The sequence below is a fragment of the Prionailurus viverrinus genome, chromosome X, assembly GCF_022837055.1.
Source record: "Prionailurus viverrinus isolate Anna chromosome X, UM_Priviv_1.0, whole genome shotgun sequence".
NCBI lineage: Eukaryota > Metazoa > Chordata > Mammalia > Carnivora > Felidae > Prionailurus > Prionailurus viverrinus.
In genome coordinates, this window is record NC_062579.1 from 73,292,856 (window position 1) to 73,315,313 (window position 22,458).

Here is a 22,458-nt window from a genome sequence, read left to right on the forward strand (position 1 = left end):
CGCTATTTGGTCCTGAAAAGGAAACTGAAAAAATATACTTTGCCAAAAGTGACCATTAGAGAAAGCCTATATCATTTTCATAGTATTAAAAATCTGTACAGATCATAGCTAAATGTTACTATTTTAAAATCTCTCATTCTAAAAATAAAATTTGTGAGCCAGATGTCTAACACTGGTGAGATAAATCTCCTTTTACAAGAGTATACATAATGGCAAGAAAAGTGAAGAAGGAAAAATTATTTTTCATATTATTTCTCATATTTAAAAGGCAAACTGTAAAGAAAAGGGTTATTTTTAAATGTGAATATTTATCTGAGAGAAACATCCAAAAAAGGAAAAATAAAAATTTAGAAGGTATGACCTGATTCAAAAATGAAAATAAAGAATATAATTGATATGTCCTGCTTCAGAATAACTTATATCTTATGCCACCTCTTTGGTCCTTAATATTTACTGTGTAGTCTAGTAGTTACCTCTTAAGTAATTGCTTTTCTGATCTCAGAAATAATGCATGTTCAATATAGAAAATTTGGGAAATTAGAAAAGCGTGTTTCAAAAGTAAAAATCACCTGATTTCCTGAATCCTGTGAAAATATTCCTTCCAGTAATATTGGTAATATTCCTTCCAGTATTTTTTTCTACACACACATGTATTTTCAAATAAGTGTAATCAACTTGTACATGCTGTTTCATTTGCTGATATTTTCAATTAACGTATGTTATGCAAAGAGTGTTTTCTTGCATCATTAAATATTCCGCAAAATATTATTTTAATGTCTTCACAGTATTCTAGCAATGCACATATATGCATTTGCAGTTTTGAGGGACATTATCAAATTTTCCTCCACGGGACTGGTGCCAATTTATACACCCACGAACAATGTATGAGACCGCCTGTTTCCCTATGGCTTCACCAGACTATATTTAAAATTATAATAATGTATATTATTATATTAAGGATATATTTGTATATTAAGGATATTTTCAATATTTTAGCTCTATAAATTGCACTGAAATTAACATCCTTGAACATGAATTTCTAGACAAATCTAAAATTATTTCCTTAGGATAACTCCCAGAAAAAGAAACACTAGATATTATAGGGGTTTTAATGTGTATTTGCAAATTACCCCCAAGAAAGATTATGTCAATTTCAATTCTATCAATTATACTCCATGTAACAGTGTGTGATAACCATATCAATGTGGAGTATAATTTTAAATTTTTTCCTGGTTCTATAAGTAAAAAATAAGACATTTTGCATATCAAATTGTTGTCTGTGGTTCCCCCAAGGTAATGGATTAATAGGGAGACAGTTGTGGAGACTTTAGCTTCTATTTTATATGCTCCTGTATTGTTTGACTTTTAAATAAGTATATATAGTGTTTGTAATTAAAAGTTAATAATGGCATTCCATTATTATTGACTTACTAAGATTGAAATATTTTTCTATCTACTGGCCATTTGTACAGCTTTTTTATGAATTATCTGTGTCTTTTGCATAATTTTTATATTGTGGTATTTGTCTTATTTATTGATTTATAAGAGCTCTTTATATATTAAAAGCATTGTTTAAATGTCCCCTTATCCAAGATGTCTTCCCTGACCTTTCTAGAGAGCCCTCATTTCTGACAGAAACATGTACCCTTTACCCTTCCTTATTTTTCTCCATATCATCACCTAACATATTATATATTTATTTGTTTATCACTTGTCTGTGTGCATAAAATTATAAACTCAATGAAGACAGGGACTTTGTTTTGCTCACTCTTATATCCCCAGCACCTTGAATACTGACTAGCACATAGTAAATACTATATAAACATTTGTAGAAGTAATAAATACAGGTTATTTTCTATATAAACTTAAAACATGTCCTCAGCTTACAGTTTATTTTTTCATTTGGCTTATTATTTTTTAGACATACAGACAATTCCAAATTTTAATAAAGCTGCTGGTATTTTTCTTTGTGTTTATTTCCATTGCTTTTATCCTCTGAAGTCCTGTGCAATTGACTTTACTCAGTTTTCATCTTAAAATTTTAACTCTTTAATCCATGTGGAATTAATTTTGTCATATAGTGGGAAATAAAAATTTATTTTTTCCAATAATCAATCACATAGCACCATTTAGTCAATAATCGTTACTTTTCCCATTGTTTTTTTTAAATGTATTTAACTTCTCATCTTGTGTCCTCAACAATAACATAAGCTATGAGTAGGTGCCATATATTTTATCTATCCCTCAGAGCTGAGTTCAGAGCTGGTCGGTAAAGGATGATCTACAAATATTTGGTAGATGTATGAATGGGTGAATGTTTTCAAGCCAAAATATTTGTTGGAAAAGGACCTAACTACTAAATGGAAAGTCCATTCACTAAAGTCTAGAGGCAAACCATCATAGAGCAATAGGATTCATCTAAAATAAATGAATACCTTTGTAGTAGAGGCTAAAGTCTGGGATTGTGATGCCTCCTGCTTTGGTCTTTTTCTTCAAAATTACTTTGGCTATTCGGGGCCTTTTGTGGTCCCATATGAATTTTAGAATTGCTTGTTCTAGTTTCGAGAAGAATGCTGGTGCAATTTTGATTGGGATTGCATTGAATGTGTAGACAGCTTTGGGTAGTATTGACATTTTGACAATATTTATTCTTCCAATCCATGAGCAGGGAATGTCTTTCCATTTCCTTATATCTTCTTCAATTACCTTCATAAGCTTTCTAAGTTTTCAGCATACAGATCTTTTACATATTTGGTTAGATTTATTCCTAGGCATTTTATGCTTCTTGGTGCAATTGTGAATGGGATCAGTTTCTTTATTTGTCTTTCTGTTGCTTCATTGTTAGTGTATAAGAATGCAACTGATTTCTGTACATTGATTTTGTATCCTGCAACTTTGCTGAATTCATGTATCAGTTCTAGCTTGGTGGAGTCTATCGGATTTTCCATGTATAGTATCATGTCATCTGCAAAAAGCGAAAGCTTGACTTCCTCTTTGCCAATTTTGATGCCTTTGATTTCCTTTTGTTGTCTGATTGCTGATGCTAGAACTTCCAGCACTATGTTAAACAACAGCGGTGAGAGTGGGCATCCCTGTCGTGTTCCTGATCTCAGGGAAAAAGCTCTCAGTTTTTCCCCATTGAGGATGATGTTAGCTGTGAGCTTTTCATAAATGGCTTTGATGATCTTTAAGTATGTTCCTTCTATCCTGACTTTCTCAACGGTTTTTATTAAGAAAGGGTGCTGAATTTTGTCAAAGGCCTTTTCTGCATCGATTGACAGGATCATATGGTTCTTCTCTTTTTTTTTGTTAATGTGATGTATCACGTTGATTGATTTGCGAATGTTGAACCAGCCCTGCATCCCAAGAATGAATCCCACTTGATGATGGTGAATAATTCTTTTTATACACTGTTGAATTCGATTTGCTAGTATCTTATTGAGGATTTTTGCATCAAAGCTGTAATCATCAAGACAGCACGGTATTGGCACAAAAAGAGACACATAGACCAGTGGAATAGAATAGAAACCCCAGACCTAGACCCACAAACGTATGACCAACTCATCTTTGACAAAGCAGGAAAGAACATTCAATGGAAAAAAGACAGTTTCTTTAACAAATGGTGCTGGGAGAACTGGACAGCAACATGCAGAAGGTTGAAACTAGACCACTTTCTCACACCATTCACAAAAATAAACTCAAAATGGATAAAGGACCTGAATGTGAGACAGGAAACCATCAAAACCTTAGAGGAGAAAGCAGGAAAAGACCTCTCTGACCTCAGCCGTAGCAATCTCTTACTCGACACATCCCCAAAGGCAAGGGAATTAAAAGCAAAAATGAATTAGTGGGACCTTATGAAGATAAAAACTTCTGCACAGCAAAGGAAACAACCAACAAAACTAAAAGGCAACCAACGGAATGGGAAAAGATATTCGCAAATGACACATCGGACAAAGGGCTAGTATCCAAAATCTATAAAGAGCTCACCAAACTCCACACCCGAAAAACAAATAACCCAGTGAAGAAATGGGCAGAAAACATGAATAGACACTTCTCTAAAGAAGACATCCGGATGGCCAACAGGCACATGAAAAGATGCTCAACGTCGCTCCTTATCAGGGAAATACAAATCAAAACCACACTCAGATATCACCTCATGCCAGTCAGAGTGGCCAAAATGAACAAATCAGGAGACTATAGATGCTGGAGAGGATGTGGAGAAATGGGGACCCTCTTGCACTGTTGGTGGGAATGCAAATTGGTGCAGCCACTCTGGAAAACAGTGTAGAGGTTCCTCAGAAAATTAAAAATAGACCTACCCTGTGACCCAGCAATAGCACTGCTAGGAATTTACCCAAGGGATACAGGAGTACTGATGCATAGGGGCACTTGTACCCCAATGTTTATAGCAGCACTCTCAACAATAGCCAAATTATGGAAAGAGCCTAAATGTCCATCAACTGATGAGTGGATAAAGAAATTGTGGTTTATATACACAACGGAGTACTACATGGCAATGAGAAAGAACGAAATATGGCCCTTTGTAGCAACATGGATGGAACTGGAGAGTGTGATGCTAAGTGAAATAAGCCATACAGAGAAAGACAGATACCATATGGTTTCACTCTTATGTGGATCCTGAGAAACTTAACAGAAACCCATGGGGGAGGGGAAGGAAAAAAAAAAAAAGAGGTTAGAGTGGGAGAGAGCCAAAGCATAAGAGACTCTTAAAAACTGAGAACAAACTGAGGATGGATGGGGGGTGGGAGGGAGGGGAGGATGGGTAATGGGTTTTGAGGAGGGCACCTTTTGGGATGAGCACTGGGTGTTGTATGGAAACCAATTTGACAATAAATTTCATATATTGAAAAAAAAAGAAAAGAAAAGAAAAGAAAAGAATACCTTTTAAGATCAGGGCATAACAACCACTGTAGAAACTCTTAAGTCACAAATCTTAATAACACTAACACCAAGCAAAAGGAATTGTATAGAATTGGCCCTGCCTTCAAGGGGCCCCTAAAAAATACTCTTTATGAGCTTAAAAGTAAAACAAAGCTTCCCAAGGGCTCCCCAACTGACCTTCCCTTCCCCAGAAATAGGAATTTATTCCCTGCAAGAAATAGATTGTTTTGTTACAGACAGTGCCCCAAATCCTGCTGAATGCCATCTGCCAGTCTCCAACATGTGTTGAGTTTAATAGTTTAGTAATTCTGGAATCAAATCTACTTTAAAAGAAATCTACCTCATTTTTGACTCTCAGGCAAAACATCCACGTGGCCTATATATATATATATATATATATATATAGATTCTGTAGGTCTCAGTTAGCCTCCCATGGCCTGAGATTAAAAATAGCAACAACAAAAATACATGTTTTTTTATTGAATTCTGGCTCTTTGCTGATTATCCAAAGCAAACAGCAAAATGAGCAAAGCCATGGTGAACTGCCCCTCATGCCAACAAATGCCACAAAGAGAATGGCAATCAGTAAAATATGTTGTTAAGCATGAATAGTAGCTAAAATATTTATGTCTTGCAAGGTATTAAAATGAGAAAACTTTCAAAATGGAAACTTCAAGCACTTGCATTAGAAGTTGCATAATTTGGTTAGACTGGTCTTAGAATGAAATAAAGAGCTGCTTATTTCCATAATGTTGGTCTTAAACAGTATGAAAGTTTAGATAATTTATCATGATAAACAAAACAGTTCTCAGGGGTACCTAACTCAAAAGGAGATCTTGGTGACTTTCAGGTCTGTGAAATTTTAGGTAGCGTGATAATCAACGTAATTTATATTTAAGTGAAGTTGTGCTCTTCTGAAAGTTTTCTAGTTTTCCAGGAAAGGGGAGTGTATCTGCTACACATCCCTAGAACAAGTACAGACCAACTGAAGCAAGGTTAGTATACTCACTACTGTCTTTACGGCAGAACTCACATTGGACAGGAAGACCTATTTGAATGGGGAGGCTACTGAGTTTTGACACACACACAACTCACATTAGACACAGAATATGTTACTGTCATTTAAAAGCTAGAGGCTTATACTTATTGTGTCTCCTGTCATAGCTAAGTCCCTTACCCTCAATACCACCTACCGAGCAGCTGTTGTGATCACATGGACTCAAACCTTAATGCAGTCAGCTGTACGAATGAAGCCCTTCGACCCAATGCTATAAAATTCACAGAATTACAGTCAGAGCTGCAAAAGAACTTGGAAATATCCTGACCCAATCTCCTCACACAATTGTTCTAGGGTTGATGCAGTTTGGCATCTGTTTGGATTTTTCATAATTCTCCATGTCTTGGAGTGGTTTCCTTAGTAATAATAGATTTCAATAAACTAAAGCTCTTCTTTTATGAGGTTTTTAATTCTGTTTCATCTGTTTTGCTAGTGACCTCCTCCCCTGTCACAGAATTACAGATTTCTAGATTGTTATCTTTGGGAATACAGTGATTTGGGTGAGTCATACATTAGAGATAACTGCCCTGATAGAGTTTGCTAGGCTCAGTGGGTGAGGAGAAACAGACAATGCAAATGTCACACATTCTTTGATCCCATACCTCCAAATATGGCTCCATGCACAGCCACAAAACTTTACAGTTCTGGATTTTTCCCACCTTCCAATGTCTCTTCTTGAGGATACCAGATGATCAAATATGCAAAGACTGAATCCCCTGATGCCATTCCAACAGTGCCCAGCACCATGGTATTATGGCTTACTAGTTTTATAAAATTTTGCTTTCTCAGGTCACTCTACAAAGTATAGTTTTTGCAAAGCAGTTTAACTTTCTTCCCATTTCAGACATTTCCTTATTGTATTTCTTACTGCAACAAAGCATGTGTTTTTTTTCCCCTTTCTAAAAAAATTACCAGTAGAGGCAAAATTTAAAAAGTGACCTAGAGGTATAAGGACATACATCCCATTAGCAAGCTCACAAGCCACACAGAAAATTGGTGTTTCGTATGTAGCACTTGAGATTTGTTTCTAAAGAGCCATAACTATCAAATTGTTGTGCAATTTTTAAAAAATCAGACAAAATCCCATGAAAAAGCCCTTATTTAATGCTAATGCCATGATGTTCTCCCCTAAGGTCTTAGAAACAAACATTGCCATTAGCATATGCTATCACTTGAAAGTCTATACTTGAGAAAATGGAAATGCACTAATTAAAGAAATGACCAGTATGGCAAAATCATAGCCAATACCAGTCCTCTGAGTGCAGTGTACCTGTGTCCTGTGTCCTCACCATGGGCCTCTGTGCCTGTCAGCACAAAGGAGGAAATCAGTCTTCCAACAAGCCATTCACCATTACCTATAGCCAGATGCCTCTGCTTGTACCTGCATTTTCAGAGCCCCACATCCCTCAAACATGTCAAGTTTCAAATATGAATGTTAGCTTACACACATCTTTAGTTGTAAAAATTAAAAAAAAAAGTTGCTTAAAGGTTAAGCCAACCCCTGTGAATACAGGCTGATCCCTGCTCATACATCTCACTTAGAAAAGATATTGTGTCATAGTTAAGTATCTGTACACATAAGCAGCCCAAATAAGATTTCCTCAAGCCAAATGAACTAAAGAGGAAGAAGAGGAGGGTTTGAAACAGAATTGTGTTCAAAAGGCACAAAAAGAGAAACTGAGCCTCCGAAAATAATTTCCAAAGAATTGAAATTCCCCATAAAATTTTCTTAAGCTGGGTTACATGCACAGCAATGATTATTTGGCTGTTTCCTACTCAGAGTTCTCAATTATAAATAGTCCCCAGGAGATCTGTTCCTGGGCTATATCAAATTGGGGTGCTCTGGCCTATAAAGGCTCCATCACCACAGAGATGGAATAAGGGGACCAGAGAAGCAGATCATTCTCTCTCTCTCTCTCTCTCTCTCTCTCTCTCTCTCACACACACACACACACACACACACACACACACACACTCCCCTAAAGGGAGAGTCTGGTCTTTGGATTGAATTTATCTTCCTGCCAGCTTCAACAGAGAATTCATTTTGTTCAGAAGAGCAAACTACACATTCTGAGAAGAGGTGCCCCTCATGCTCTGGAGATCAGATTAAGAAATGAAAATAATCCAGAAAGCAAAGACCACCAAGACCAGTGGTGGTGGCAGTGACCAAGAGCAGCTTGCCCCAGAACAGCAGCCAGATGGGGCCGAGTGGGAGAAGTGGAAAACTGGCCACTCTGGCGCTCAGAGACTTAATGCAAGATCCGAAGACTATGCACATCAAGGCAGCACTTAAGCGTCTGACATGAAGAGATCCTGATGCTAGTGCATGAACACTGAGCTCAAGGAGAATGCAGACTTCACACCTGGCTTCTTGCCTGCTTCAATCCCAAACTGTCTGCTCAAAACTCAAGGTAGCTACCTCTAATACCTGTCCATCAATCTAACTCTCGCTCTCATTTTGTTCTTTCTGAAAAGTAATATTCTACCTCCCCCAAAGCTGAATTTAAAGGAAGTATCAGAGAGTTCTTTCATTTGCTAAAGTAGTTCCCAGTCTCTACTCAATCTAGGAGACACTTACTGACTTGGGGAGTTTTCAGAACCTGGATCAGCAAAGTGAGAGCCATCTCTTTCACAAGTGAGCTCAGGAATCTAAGACAAGAAGTACCAACAACATTCCTGATAGGCTTCAGTTCCTCCAGCCACAGAATGACAAAGAGTGGAGGGAAATGAATAGGATGGGAAGGGGGTAGCTGTAATATTTAGTTTTTTGGTTTTTGTGTTTTTTTTAATCTGGAACAAATAGGAAATGTAGCATTTTTTTAAAGACACAGAGGAACATTTTTTTTTTAATTTTTAATTTTATTTTTGAGAGATACATACAGAGCACAAGTGAGAAAGGAAAACAGAGAGGGGGAGAGACAGAATGCGAAGCAGGCTGTAGGCTCTGAGCTGTCAGCACAGAGCCCAACTCAGGGCTCAAACCCAGGAACTGGGATCATGAATGACCTGAGCCAAAGTCAGACGCTTAACTGACTGAGCCACCCAGGCATCCCAAAATGTAACATTTGTTAAATCTAGGTGATACGTATCTGTCTTCTCTAGACTCCACATATTTTAAATATTACATGGTGACATTTTTTTTTAATTAAGTGAAATTCAACCAGGAAAGCCAAACAGTGAGAATTCAAGAGAATAATGAATTGGCCCACGTTTCAAAGATTTTGTAAATCTTGCCAATGTGAGGAATCTCACTTTAAGTAAACAAGATAGGTGAAAAATCTAGACTTAACAAAGGAAATCTCAGTCAGGAGTTGTTTATTCACATTACATGGGGGCTCTTTCTTTTATGAAAGAGTCCACCATAGGATTTCTATATATATGGAATGCCATCACTGTCGTTAAAACAGGGTCTAATTTACAAAGCACTCGCTTGCTGCACAGCTTTTCAGGAACACAACTACCATTCAAAGGTACATCCACAGGTCCTCTTGTGACATCCAATCTGTTCTGTGACAGAATGCACTTTGAAGCAGCACTTTGAAGCTGCTGTCAAGATAAATAGAGTCAGGTTTGGCCCCAAATGTTGTGTGCTTTGTTGAGTCATTTGACCTCTCTGTAACTCCATTTTCATGATTAGAGTGAAAATACTGGTTCCTTTTCACATCTCTTCCAGGAGTTCTGTGGAGCTGTGTGGTTCTAGCCAATATTTTCAAGCAAAATGCTGAATGACATAACAAATGAGATGTCTGCATGGGAACCCAAATTCCCGGAGTTGGCAGAGCTGTTCTCCAGGCAGCTGCAGTACTTTCCTCACCATTCCCTGGGGTGACACGTGGAGGCGCTAGCAGCCTGGGTACACCCACTGTGGAGTGACCCTCACCATGCAGCCCACACAAAAACCACTCGTAGCTACACAACAGCTAAAAAAGAAATGTAACTTGAAGAACATATCCCTCTACAAACAACTGATCCTCTGGGACTTTCATTTCAAGCCTCTCAATTGTTCGAAGTAAATGAGGCTCACATTAAAGGCCAGCCAGTCACACATCAAGAAATTAAGCCTCCTCTCAGTAGGGGAAAATGGCCGCTCCAGAGCCAGCCTCCCGCCTCTCACACACAGGCCTCTTGTACAAATGATTTCATCTACCCACATCTGAGACACTTGATCCAGCCAAGCTTGGTCTCCCCTAAGCCCTGGAAGCTGAGATACACAAGCAGAGGGTTCAACATCTGAAATTCCAAACAGCCACCTCAGATCCACTGCAGCACCATAACTGAAAGACTCCAGCTTTGCCAGGAGGTGGCTTCACCCTTTTTTAACCCTCTAATTCCTAACAAGCAATTCTCCACAACCCTACCTTCAGCCTCTGGGCACAGTATACCAAAATCACAGCAAAGAGTGGGGCAAAGATAGGGAAGGAGAGGTCTGCCACTCTTCAGACCTTATAAGTCTGACTGACAATCAAAAGAAAAACCAGGTAGGGCCACCAGGACCCAAAACAAGTGGTCCTCAAAAAGAAGAATTCCAAGGCCTCAGAGCCCTCTATGGAAAATGTCCTGCCTCCAGTCCTCTAGAGAGAGAAATCTCAGGATCATTAGCAAGTACTCTGGCTGAGCTCAACTTTAGTGAAGGTGTATGGGGACAGACATGGTCTCTAAGGTAACCAGCTAATTGCCAATAAGGAATGATAATAATAAATTAACAAATACTGATGTAAACTAACTCAGTTCTGCAGCAGTTGCATGGAGACAACAGTGGAACGGTTTATTCTGGAACACATCTTGCAAACAGATCCTCACTGGGAAACACACTGCCTCTGCTAGATCTGAATGGGCCAATAAGATACAATGTAGGCAGTGGATGGCCCTAGAATGTCTCCTAGTAGAAGCAGAGCCTTTGATTTTTAAAGAAAACTGGCTTGAGTACACTTGAAAAGATGTGGGCTGTTTTCCATTGTTTCCTTCTGCAACCTGAGGGTTACTATAGACCCTTTAGAGGTAAGATTTAGATGGTTCCAAGACACTGTCATAACAAGGTAAGTAAAATAAAAGGCACTCACTGAACAACTTGTTGCTTTGTTTTAATTGCAGGTGGTGTTTTGTGTCATTTCCTTGCTATCCAAACTAGCCTCATCATACATACCAATTTCCTAATGACTTCTAAATCTGACATCTGATAGGTTTGTGGCTGCTGTTTTAGTTCCTTAACCCAGAGTTCTACTCAAATCCCTGCAATTCCCTAATTTTAAAACTCTGTTTTAGGGACCAAAGCATACTGAGCTATTTCTTTCTTCTTATTTTTCTTCAAAGCCTAACTGATGTTTTAGTTTCATTATTTGCACTAAGATAACATGCACTAAGACTTCCTATAAAATAACTGGAAGCATTCAATTTGGTCTGCCACATACATCCTTAGTCTGCAAACTCTTCCACTGCTACTCATGAAACTGTTCAGTGTTATAGTAGAGCACACACACCTTTAGGATGTCTCATATTGAAGATGCTACAGTTTCCTAGTGAATGGTAGAAAAACAGAGAGAACTCAAGATTGAGTTCGAAACCAAAATCTTAATTCCTATGCACATATGACTAGAATTCTGGAAGCTTTTGCCAAACTATCACTCTCTTAGAGTTGTCAGCTCAGAAATATTCAACATTAGAAAACCAAAGTTTTAAAATACCTCACCAAAGAGACTGGGTGTCTGGCCCATTTGACCACCACCACCCCAAAGGCAGGGAGGTCCCACCAAAGTCTCTATTTAGCAGTAAAAGAAATGAGTTGCATTTTCTTCCTCCAGCAATGACCATGGCTTGGGTGACAAAAAGGGTAATGCAGGGATGCTGGTGTACTTTCACTTTCCAGCATCCAAAGGTTCTCAGTAGGCATGCCTCCATTCCATAAGATTGGAAGAAAAAATATTTGCCATAATAAGGAGAACCTAAAAATGCTGGAATATTTTCAGAAAAAAATCTTAGCAGATTGGCAAACCTATTCTCTCTCCTCCATTCTTTTTCAATTTTTTTTCCCTCTTTCCACTCTCCTCCCACCACCATACATTCACTTATACATATACTAAATCTATGGACTAACTATACCAGGGTGCCAAGAAATTCAAATCTCACCTTTCAATTTAAGATATTTATGGGCTACCTGATATCACTAATTCTACAAAAGTCTTCTGTAAACAGCAAAGGCATCCTCCATTTTCGCTCTTCAAATTTGTGTCCAAAACCACAAAATCCACATAGCTGATTTCCTGACCAACATCAGAAGACCAGTAAACAATAATATGCTATTCTAGGCAAGATGGTCTCTGTGATACTAAAGGCTGAGTTCCAATTCCCTAGACCAGTACTCTGTTCCCTTTACCTTACCTACTAATAACTGCACTTAACATCATGTTCCCTTTGGTTTCGAGAACCAACAATACAGATGTGTATTACAGAGAGCCAACAGATGTGGCTAGGTTTGCACACTGATGTAAAAGTTACGCTCAAGTCAGCACCAAACCTCAGGAGTTCAACAGTAAGTCTACCTATAAATGATGGCAGGGCTGCCAAGGAAGAAGAAGGAGAGTACTAAGAAGTCTATGAAGTAACATGTGGTTAGAAACTCTCTTGTATTACATGCAGGGAAATCACTGGGTGATCTTAGCTCCCCAACGAGACTGAACTCTCTGAGGGCAGGTGCTGCATCTCATATTTATTTGGGATCCCCATGGTACCCGCCACACAGCTGAGCACATAGTGTATTCTCTAATAATGCTTACTAGTTTATTTGATTTAATGCCATGGTGATAAGGTGTGATGGAGTGCTTGCTGCAAGGGAAGAAGTTTTGACTCCTCTACAATGTCATCATAAGCCTTGTAACTGACTGCAGCTAATGAAGGGAGTAGGTTTGTCACAAGGTAGCCCAGCAGAGAAACCTAATATGCACTGCTTTGGTCCCAATCTGGAGAGTAATAATGTAATATATGCTCAGAAAAGAAATGTTATCCTGAATTGAATTGACCTGTTTACTTGTCTGTCTCCCTGTAAACTCCCCAGGGTCAAAAATCAAGTGTTTTATTTTTGTATCCTGGGCAAGTAGCACAGTGTCTAATACATTCTAAGTGTACAACAAATGTTCCTGGGTTTAATTAATGAAAAAATAAAATAAGGGTTTAATGGAATAATGTAAAGAAAAATGTAAGTGACATAAGATTTAATACAGAAATTTCTGTAGAATCTCATATTTTTCACATCTTAGCATTTATTCTGTGCTATAATTGCTTAATAAATGGTGGTTTCTTGGATGGATTAATTAATTAATTAATTGGAAAATATAAAGAGAAGATAGGAAATATATCAGGATATTACTATCCTAGGAATGGAGACTATCCCATTGAACCCGATAGTAGCATAAATCATTCTATACTGCAAATCACCTATTGGTTTGCTTGTCCTGTCTGTTAGAATGTGCATTCCCTGAGACAATAGAACATCTTTTTCATATCTATAACACCAGAGCCTAGAGCAGAAAAAGTAGACCTTCAACAAATATTAGTTGAATGTATGCATCAATCATTCTCACTCTTCAGTAGATTTCACTGTACCTAAGTATTCTACCTAGTCCACATTCAGGGTCTTCAGGTATGGAAAGAAAAGGAGAAGTGTTATTTTCCCCATGCATAACTTTTGGCAGATCCAAGTTAAATGGCCTGATTCATGCTCAGCTGTGAGAGGGTCTCTCCTCTTTCTGAAAGGGTTTGTCAGTTGAACTTTCCAGGACTGCTTATTAGAAATACACACTTAACCTCACTGTGTCTAGTACACACTGCCTTGGCCCTTGACTAGTCCCACATATTACATCTGTGTGATTTTGTTAAATAAGGAGAGCATGTGGCTTTGTGAGTTGGGGATAGGATCAGAATTCAGACTTTCAATGGCTTTTTGAAATAATTGAAGCAATATTTTGTTTCATTTTGCCCATAGGAGAATTTAAAAAAAGCACCAAGATCTTAGTGCATACACCATCATATGTCTCCTTCCCCCTCTAAGTATCTCATAACACCAGGGCTCATATTTCTCTAGTGCCTTGAATTGATTACATAAAAAATCACCAAGCCCTCAGATGATTATTCCTTTGCCTATCTCCACAAGCAATAACAGTCAGCACCTGCACCCACAACCTTGCCATCTTTTACCTTCATCATTTAATGTCCAATATGAATACTCTAACCACACCAGTTTGTAGGTGTTATCTATATAAAGCCAACTTAAATTCCTCTTTAGTTACAGTGTCTATGAGGTCATGCTCAGGTGTGCAGGCCATTATAAATGATTTTTCAATTATTGTCTAATTAATACATCTATGATTCAAGGAACACCTATGTGTCAATATCTTATATTACACAATGTCATATTACTCCTTGGACCAATGTTGTATGGTAGATATTCCTGTTTTGTAGATGAGGAAAGAGACAGATTCCACACCAGATTCAAAATCATGTTCTACCTGATTCCACTACATAGCACTACCTCTCCCTCTCCATTGCTGAACTCCACAAGTAGTCCTCAAAAAAGTATAGACTTCTAGTTCCTAGTAGTATATACTGAAATCCATAATTATAATTGATCCTATACAGCATGATACTGGATTTTCAATAAATCCTTATTTATAGACTTATATATTGAAAATATGGTGCTTTGTTGCTTACAGAATATCAGTTTCTCATTAAAAGCACTGCTGTTTGGTCCAATTAATTCTGATGAGAATTATTCTTCAGGAAACCAGGAAAAGCAATTGATTCAAGAAGTCTTAAGACCCTTTGCCCTATGAAATTGATACAAATACTATGAGGCCATTTTATGTGCATCATAGCTTAAGTATATCAGGCTGAATTATTTCCCAGGCAGGAAGGTGTCACTGAAACAGAACTTGCCAGAGAGTCATAGAGCCCTGCTATCTAGTCTCTCCTCTCTCTCTCTCCCTTTCCCTGTCTCTCCCTCCTGCTCTGTGACTCTTTACCATCTCTCTTACCATCTCTGGACTTCTGTTTCACCATCTACTGATGGGCAATCTATCAAGATAACTATTTGCAAGGATCAAAGGAGACAATGGTCATACAGGTGCTTCAAAAAATGTGGAAGTGTTCTTCATTAGTGGCCTGGAACGGGACATATACCTCCAAGTGCATAAAATTTCCAACCAAAAAGGGACTTAAGCAATTCATGGAAAAATGAAATCAACTTAAGAACTTTTAGCCCTCCACCCAGCCAGCCAGCCACCCACCATCATCCATGTTATCACCCTACTACCCTAAGATATTTCAATAGCCAGCAAACACTGGACTACATAATGCTTTAAAAATGCTTCCATTTGAAAACATTCATACCTGGTAAAGGGAAACAGAGCTAATTCAAATCATAGTTAATTTCTGAAATTTTCATTATTAGTGAGAATTTCTGCTTCCTCATTTGTCAAACGTCACTATGAGAACTACCAAGAAATGGCAAAATGATTTTTAAAATTATTTTGTCTCCCTTTAAGTAACCCATCCATATTCTTGGCAAAGCATGTATATGGCCAAATAAAAAGCAAAAGGGGGCTTCAGGCGGCTGAATCACTCTCATACTGGGAACTTGGCCCTTGAGCATTCTAAGGTTCACCTATCTTTAACACTACTTGTTAATTCTTTCTCAGCCACTTTAACTGGAATGCTACTGCCACTGGCTGGCAAACATATTGTATTTGCAACAGGTGGAGCAAATTCGTATTATGCCAGAATACCATACAGAGATTTCAAATGCTCAGACCCCTGGAGCTCCCACTCCCAACATCCACCCCTACAAAGTCTCCATATGTTGGGTTACCCTTTGCCCCAAGAGAGCCTGGTAGCAAACCCTGACCACAGAAATGGGCTTAAGCAGAGAAGTTCTCTCCACCCGTGCCAGGGAATTCTCCAGCATAAAGGCCTATTCTGTCAGCAAGCAGCAAGGAAAGAGATCTGGGAGGACCTCACAGAGCTGCTTGGCTGCACTCACCTCAGGCAGAGGCACACCATTGATGATCAAGTCTGGCTGCTGGGGACCTTGGCTGTTGAAAGAGTGATGATAGATGTGGTTGGTGCTGGTATTGCGGGTATTCTGGTTTTCCACATTCAGGAAAGTACTCTCAGAGCGGCGGCAGCCCAGGGGCAGTGTCTGCTGGTGGTAGTCGAAATAGTTGAGGGAAGAGGTCAGGGAGGAGCAACTGACAACATTCATTTTGTCTGTCTCCTCCACATCCCTGGGTACCAGACGAATGTCATTCTTACTGATTTTTTTCTTCTTGCTTGATTTCTTTTGATGCCCATAGGAGTACTCAGCGATTCTATATGACAAAAAAGGCAACATATATTGCTAATGCCCTCCAGAACCATGTGTTGATTAATAAATATTAAGCACCCCACAGAGTTTCACCCAATCTCCGCTCTAGCTTCTTATTCCAGTGCATTACATCATTGGGTTTCTCCCTGTGCGTTTTACATGTGAAAAAAACTAAGGGCCACACAGTTTTCATATAAAACAGACCAACCTCCCACTCTTCCACCCCCCAAAATGTTTCCATACTTTGGATGTGGAATTCCTTATTGTGAGTGGCTATTTAGCAAGGGGGGGGGGGGTGGGCAGGGAAAGTTGAGCCTATGAGAAAGAAAGCATGAAAATGTTCAAATCTGGAGCTCCCCTAGATCCCAAAGGAACTCCTGGGTGAAATAAGAAGGAAGTCTTAATTTAACAGAAGAGGAGATAGAAGGAAATAAAAACTCACCCCCTTTCCAGTGCCTCTAGGCATTTTCCATGTGGGGAACACTCTCAATCAGATTTCTCTTTGATTCACCTGATCAGTTTTGGACTGGGGTAGGAGATCAGACCCCATCCTTTGACATATCCTCAGCTTTTCTCCTCCACACCCTCCATCTCCCTGCCCTAGCCCTGCTCCCTTCTACTCCCTTCCCTGACCCCTCCTCTCCTGGAGAAATCTGATAGCCAAACCCATTTGAATGAGGGGAAATGCTTGTTACCTCTCTCCCCTCAGGCTCACTTTCTCCTCTGCCTTTCTGTCTTGCTCCTTGCTAATGGGAGAAACCGAGATGCAATGCAGACACTTGCTGTTTTGTCCTTTTATAAAACGGCTGAGGAGACAAGTGATGGTTAAACAATTACTGCAAAGGAATTTAAAGGTTAGTGCATTCAGCATCCTTCTCCATTCAGGTGTACCTACAAACAGCTGCACTGCAACTGGAACACAAAGAGCTCAATTTAATTAACACTGACACAGACCCAGCAACGTGCACCAAAGACACCAAGCATTAAGGCACTTAAACAGAATACATTAAAATGTAGCCAGATTCTCAAAGTTATTTATTACTTTGCACATAATGATTCACCTTATTGTTTCAAAATTCCATTTATGGGCAATAATCAGCAAAACAATAGGGTTAATAAATAATATGGGGTGGATCTTCACAAGGGAAACTGTGTCTGCATTCTCTCTCAACAAAGCTAATTATTGAATACAAAAGGAGCCCAATTCAGCAGCAATTGCAGATCACCTCACAAGTCTCATAAATGAATGCATTTGGGGAAGAGGCTCAGGAGAGGCTGAGAACAGGAAACCTCTGCCTAATACATGGCAACACAAGGTCTTGAACTTTAGGTTTCTGAAAAGTCTGAGCATACAGGAAGAATGCATATTTCTAGAGGCAAATTCTTACTCTGTCCCTGGGATCTTCTTAGAGCAGTTGCATTCCCCTCACCCTTTTTAGCTCAGTGCTCAGGCAGACCTGCAGTGATAGCAAGCTGATGCTTACTGGAGTTTGAGAGCAGATAAAATCCCAAAGACCCCAGGACTAGGGTTTATTTTCTTTACTAATCTGTTTACAGAATCAATGGGAAGTTTTAATGATTTTGTTTACCCATGATGGGTAAGTTTGGCAATGCCCCATCCAATTACTTGGCTGAGGCATTCACTGCACAGCCCTTTCTGTATTGGCCAATTATTTAATTAAACTGTACTTCATTAATCCCAAACCATCACAGGGAACAGAGCTCTTTACAAAATACACATGTGAACGAAGTTGGAGAGAACTGAGATTTTCTTTTTTCTTTCTTTTTTTTTTTTAATTTCAAATGCTCTCCTCCCTGTTTAATGATCTCCCTGGCAAGCTCTCAGAAAGAGCTTTCACTTCTAGTCATACATTACCAGGAAGTGGCAAAGCCTTCACTATCTTTATTTCAAGATCATTTCTTTTTCATCAAGAAAAGGGTCTTATACATTTACTTTATGCTAAGGAAATGGCTTAAAAAGAGAGTCCACTCTCTCATTATCTCCATATAAATAAAATTTTACAGACCCCGAATTTTTCTCCTATAAAAATCGCCACTGGCAATCACAGGTTTCAAAGGTAAGAGCAATATTAATTTCCATTTCTCCCATCTGAAATGACTCAGAGCTGAAGGAAAGAAAAGTCATGGCCATTTCACTAGTAACAGGATTAAAGCATTTATGAGGCATTGCAGCTGCTCTTTTATGGCACCTGATTGATATTCATGTGTGGTTAGCATTTGTCTACTAACTTGTGTAATGCAGAGAATAGTAAAAGGGAAACAATAATTGCATGGCTGTTACATATTCAGGGGTCTCTGATTCACACAAGTATGCATTTCAGATGGTGTCAAACACAAATTGGATCTATAGGAACATATTTCGACTGATTAACATGCAAGCACAGATGGCACAAAAGACACACTGGATGTTTAGGTGTGTTGAAAGCACACACACACCTTGGTTAGAAACAGCAGTATCATTCATTTTCAGGAAACTAAAGAAACTTCTTTTTTTTTTTTCAACCATTTCGATGAGACACTGCTGGAAAAAAATTACATGTATTATCCTAAATTTATTCTAGAAGTACTTATAGTTATTTGTTCTCTCCAATTGTAAAGAAGGGGTTCAACAAGACCCTCTGATATGTTTTTCAGGAAATTTTCTTAATACTACTTGCCATTCCAGTTTCTGTCTTTCTATTCTCATATTCTCTCTCTCTCTCTCTCTCTCTCTCTCTCTCTCTCTCTCTCTCTCACACACACACACACACACACACACCCTGCATACAGTTCAAGAGAAAGTGTAACACAATAAATAGCCCATAGTGACATCCACTGGTAGGGACCAGACCTTAGTGCTACAGCAGAGTCCCACATTAGAGAAAAGCACCATCAGCTCCAGAAGACTGCCATTTTTACCACAACATCTGGAGGCAAAGTCCTACCCCCCATTGGGATATTAGGTCTCTACCCCACCAACCAACCAGATATTTGAAAACATAAATGACTGGTAGAATTTCACCTTATATAGCCAGATGTTTGGGGAATAGATAAAAAAATAAGCCAATAACACACTTGTAGAAAACACTAGGCACCTGCTTCCCCACACATTCTTGTTCTCTCTTCCCTCAACTCTCTGTTTCCTACCTTAGACACTCACTCACCGGCTGTCTTCAGTTCATCCTTACAACAGGACAGGGCAACTACAAGCACTTCCTCTCCTTTCAATATCTGTCCTCAAAACACTGTGGCCCTGAAATCAAGTCATGGACCTTGGTGGTTCTGCTGTAAATTAACTCTCTCTCTCTCTCTCTCTCTCTCTCTCTCTCTCTCTCATTTTTTCCCTGCCATAACTTCATGGAGACAGCTGTGCAAATTTTAAAAAATGAAAATTGCTTTTCTGCTCATCGTCATTGTGTGACAGAATCCACTCGAACAGTAAATGATTGTCTTCCAGCAAACTGTCAGATCAAAAGAATTGATAAACTTGGACTGCCACAAACTTTCCCCCCTCCAAAAAGAAGCACAGCATGTACAGAGCATGCATTTAAGCAGGAAACAAAAGCACTGGTATTTTCACACAGAGGCACAGATACACCTTATTCATCCAAGACAAAGGAAAGAAAAAATTTTGGCTCTACCTGCAGTTGTAGGTCCGGATCTCTTTGTTGTCTCGCTTGCACTTGATCGCCACGAAGATCATAGTGACAAAGAGGATGCCCGCAATGGAGCCCAGGGCGATAATGAAAATGAGGGACAAGTTCACCGAGCCCATTGACTCTTGGGCATCAAGAGCAGGGGACAGGTAGATTAATAGGAGTGCAGAGGCGGAGAGAGACGTCTTGCCATGGTCGTGGGCCACCACAATAAGCTCATAAGAAGCCTTTGAGCTCTCACTAAAGGTGCGAGTGGTTCTGACTTCTCCATTGACCTGATCTATTTCAAAGAAGCCACGGTCGCCCTCGGTCATGTCGTAGGTGACCCGGCCATTCTCGCCCTCATCGTAGTCGTCTGCTTTGACGACCGTCACCAGGTAGCCTATGCCAGAGTTGCGGGGGATGTAGACCTCTGCAGTGCCATTGATCAGGGGTGGGGCCGTGATGACCGGAGTATTATCATTGACGTCCAGGATGATGACCCGAACGGTGGCGTTGCTCTGCAGCGAGGGCAGGCCGCCATCCTTGGCCAGCACCTTGAATTCGAATGTCTTGGTCTGCTCGTGGTTGAAGGATCGAAGCGCATAGATGTCACCGGAGTTGGGGTTGATAGAGACATAGGTGAAGACAGGCATGTCCCGCACCTGCGATGGCACGATCTGGTAGGAGACACTGCCATTGAGACCCAGGTCAGGGTCTCGGGCAGACACAGAAAGCAGGTAGGCGCCGGGCGTGTTGTTCTCCTGCACAATGACCTGGTAGTAGGGCTTGGAGAAGTGCGGGTGGTTGTCATTCTCGTCAGTTATTCGAACTGTAAAGGACTTAGCACTCTGCAGCATGGGCACACCGCTGTCACGCGCCTGGATCGTGAGGTTGTACTGGTCATGCTGCTCACGGTCCAGCCGTCCGTCCACCAGGATAGTAGAGAAGCTCTCATACTCCTGAAGCCGAAAGGGCACGTTGCCCAGCAAACGGCACTGCACGCGGCCATTGAGGCCAGAGTCCCGATCAGACACCCGCACCAGCGCAATCACGTAGCCTGGAGGGGCACTCTCGCTCACCTCCACCAGCTCGCTGTTAACTGACAGCAGGTTGATGACCGGTGGGTTGTCATTGGTGTCCAGAACGCTGACGGTCACCTTGCAGTGTGCCGGGATGGAGTTGGGTCCTAAGTCCTTGGCCTGCACGTCCAGTTCGTACACGTGGCCCTCTTCATAGTCTAGGGCACCAGTGACTGTGACCAGGCCACTGTGCGGATCGATCTGGAAAAGCTCGCGCGTGCGGTCATTGACATAGCCGTAGAAGGAGTAGACCACCTGTCCATTGGTGCCTTCGTCTGGGTCGCTGGCATTGAGACGGATGACCGGTGTACTGGGAGGTGAGTTCTCTGGCACGCTCACTGCATAGGTGGACTCGCCAAACACCGGGTTGTTGTCATTGGAATCGGTCACCTTGATGCTGAGGCCAACAGTGCCCAGGTGCGGTGGGTCGCCGCCGTCGAGCGCAGTGATGTGAAAGCTGTAGTGCGACTGCGTCTCTCGATCCAGACTCTTCTCCACTACAAGTTCCGCAAATCGTGAGCCATCGCCACGCGTCTTGATCTCCAGGCCAAACAGCTCATTAGGCGTGAGCTCATACGTCTGAACGCCAAAGCTGCCGGAGTCCGGGTCATAGGCGCTGTCCAGCGGGATGCGCGTGCCCGGACTAGCTGCCTCTGAGATCTCCAGCTCAATTTGTGCCGCCGGAAAGCTGGGCGCATTGTCGTTCAGATCCTTGATCTCCACCTTAATCACACATATCTCCATTGAGCTGGACATGACCTCAAGCGATATGATGCACTTGGGGCTCTGGCGGCACAGCAGGTCGCGGTCGATCTTCTGCTTGGTGACAAGCAGGCCCGAACTGGGGTTAATATCCACCAGGTGCGGAGCTGAGTTGGACACCACACGAAAGGCAGAGGCCTGCCGTGGATCCAGAGCGAAACCCGCCTCACGAGCGTCCTTGGCCACGTTGGCGATTACCGTCCCGGCGCGCTGTTCCTCTTCTACCGAGTACTTGAGGTTAATGAGGGCGGCTGCCTGTGTCCACAGTACGGCCAACAGCAGCAGCACGGGCAGCAGGAGAGACTCCATGGCTGCGCGGGGCTCTGCCTGGCCTCGCCTCTCCACACCCCTCCGAGGCCTACGCCGCCGGCGCTCCAGCTTCCCGCTGACTCGGGCCGCCTGTTGCGCGCGCCCCAGGGCCCCGGAGGCCGCGGGAGGCGTCCCGCCCAGGGCGGCCCCGCGGCGCGGGGGAGACACCCGCGCCGGCTCCAATGCTGAGGTTGCAGCAGACTCGGAGGGGGCTGGCGGGGGACCTGGGGGCTCTGGGGGGCCAAGGAAGCGCCGCGCGGCCCCGAGCCCCCTCCCTCCAGCCCGGCTACTCAGTTTTCCCCCTTCAAAGTTAGCCAGGCGCGACTGGTTGAGGCGGCGTAGGGCTGAGGGTCTGAC

The 22,458-nt window shown here is 41.2% G+C and overlaps 1 protein-coding gene across 3 annotated transcripts in view; it reads right to left on the reverse strand.

Moving 5' to 3' along the window:
• Positions 1-22,101, reverse strand: part of PCDH19 (protocadherin 19) — a 142,206-nt gene extending 120,105 nt beyond the window's left edge. For 2 of the 3 annotated variants that reach the window (XM_047844392.1, XM_047844391.1), the window contains exons 1-2: positions 19,955-22,101; positions 15,990-16,317 (exon numbers count right to left, since the gene is read on the reverse strand). In XM_047844392.1, coding sequence (XP_047700348.1) covers positions 15,990-16,317; positions 19,955-22,101 — 2,475 coding nt within the window. Of the gene's footprint in view, positions 1-15,989; positions 16,318-17,008; positions 17,150-19,954 lie in introns of all 3 variants that reach the window. The other variant, XM_047844390.1, reaches the window with a different exon arrangement.
• Positions 22,102-22,458: the final 357 nt, after the last annotated feature.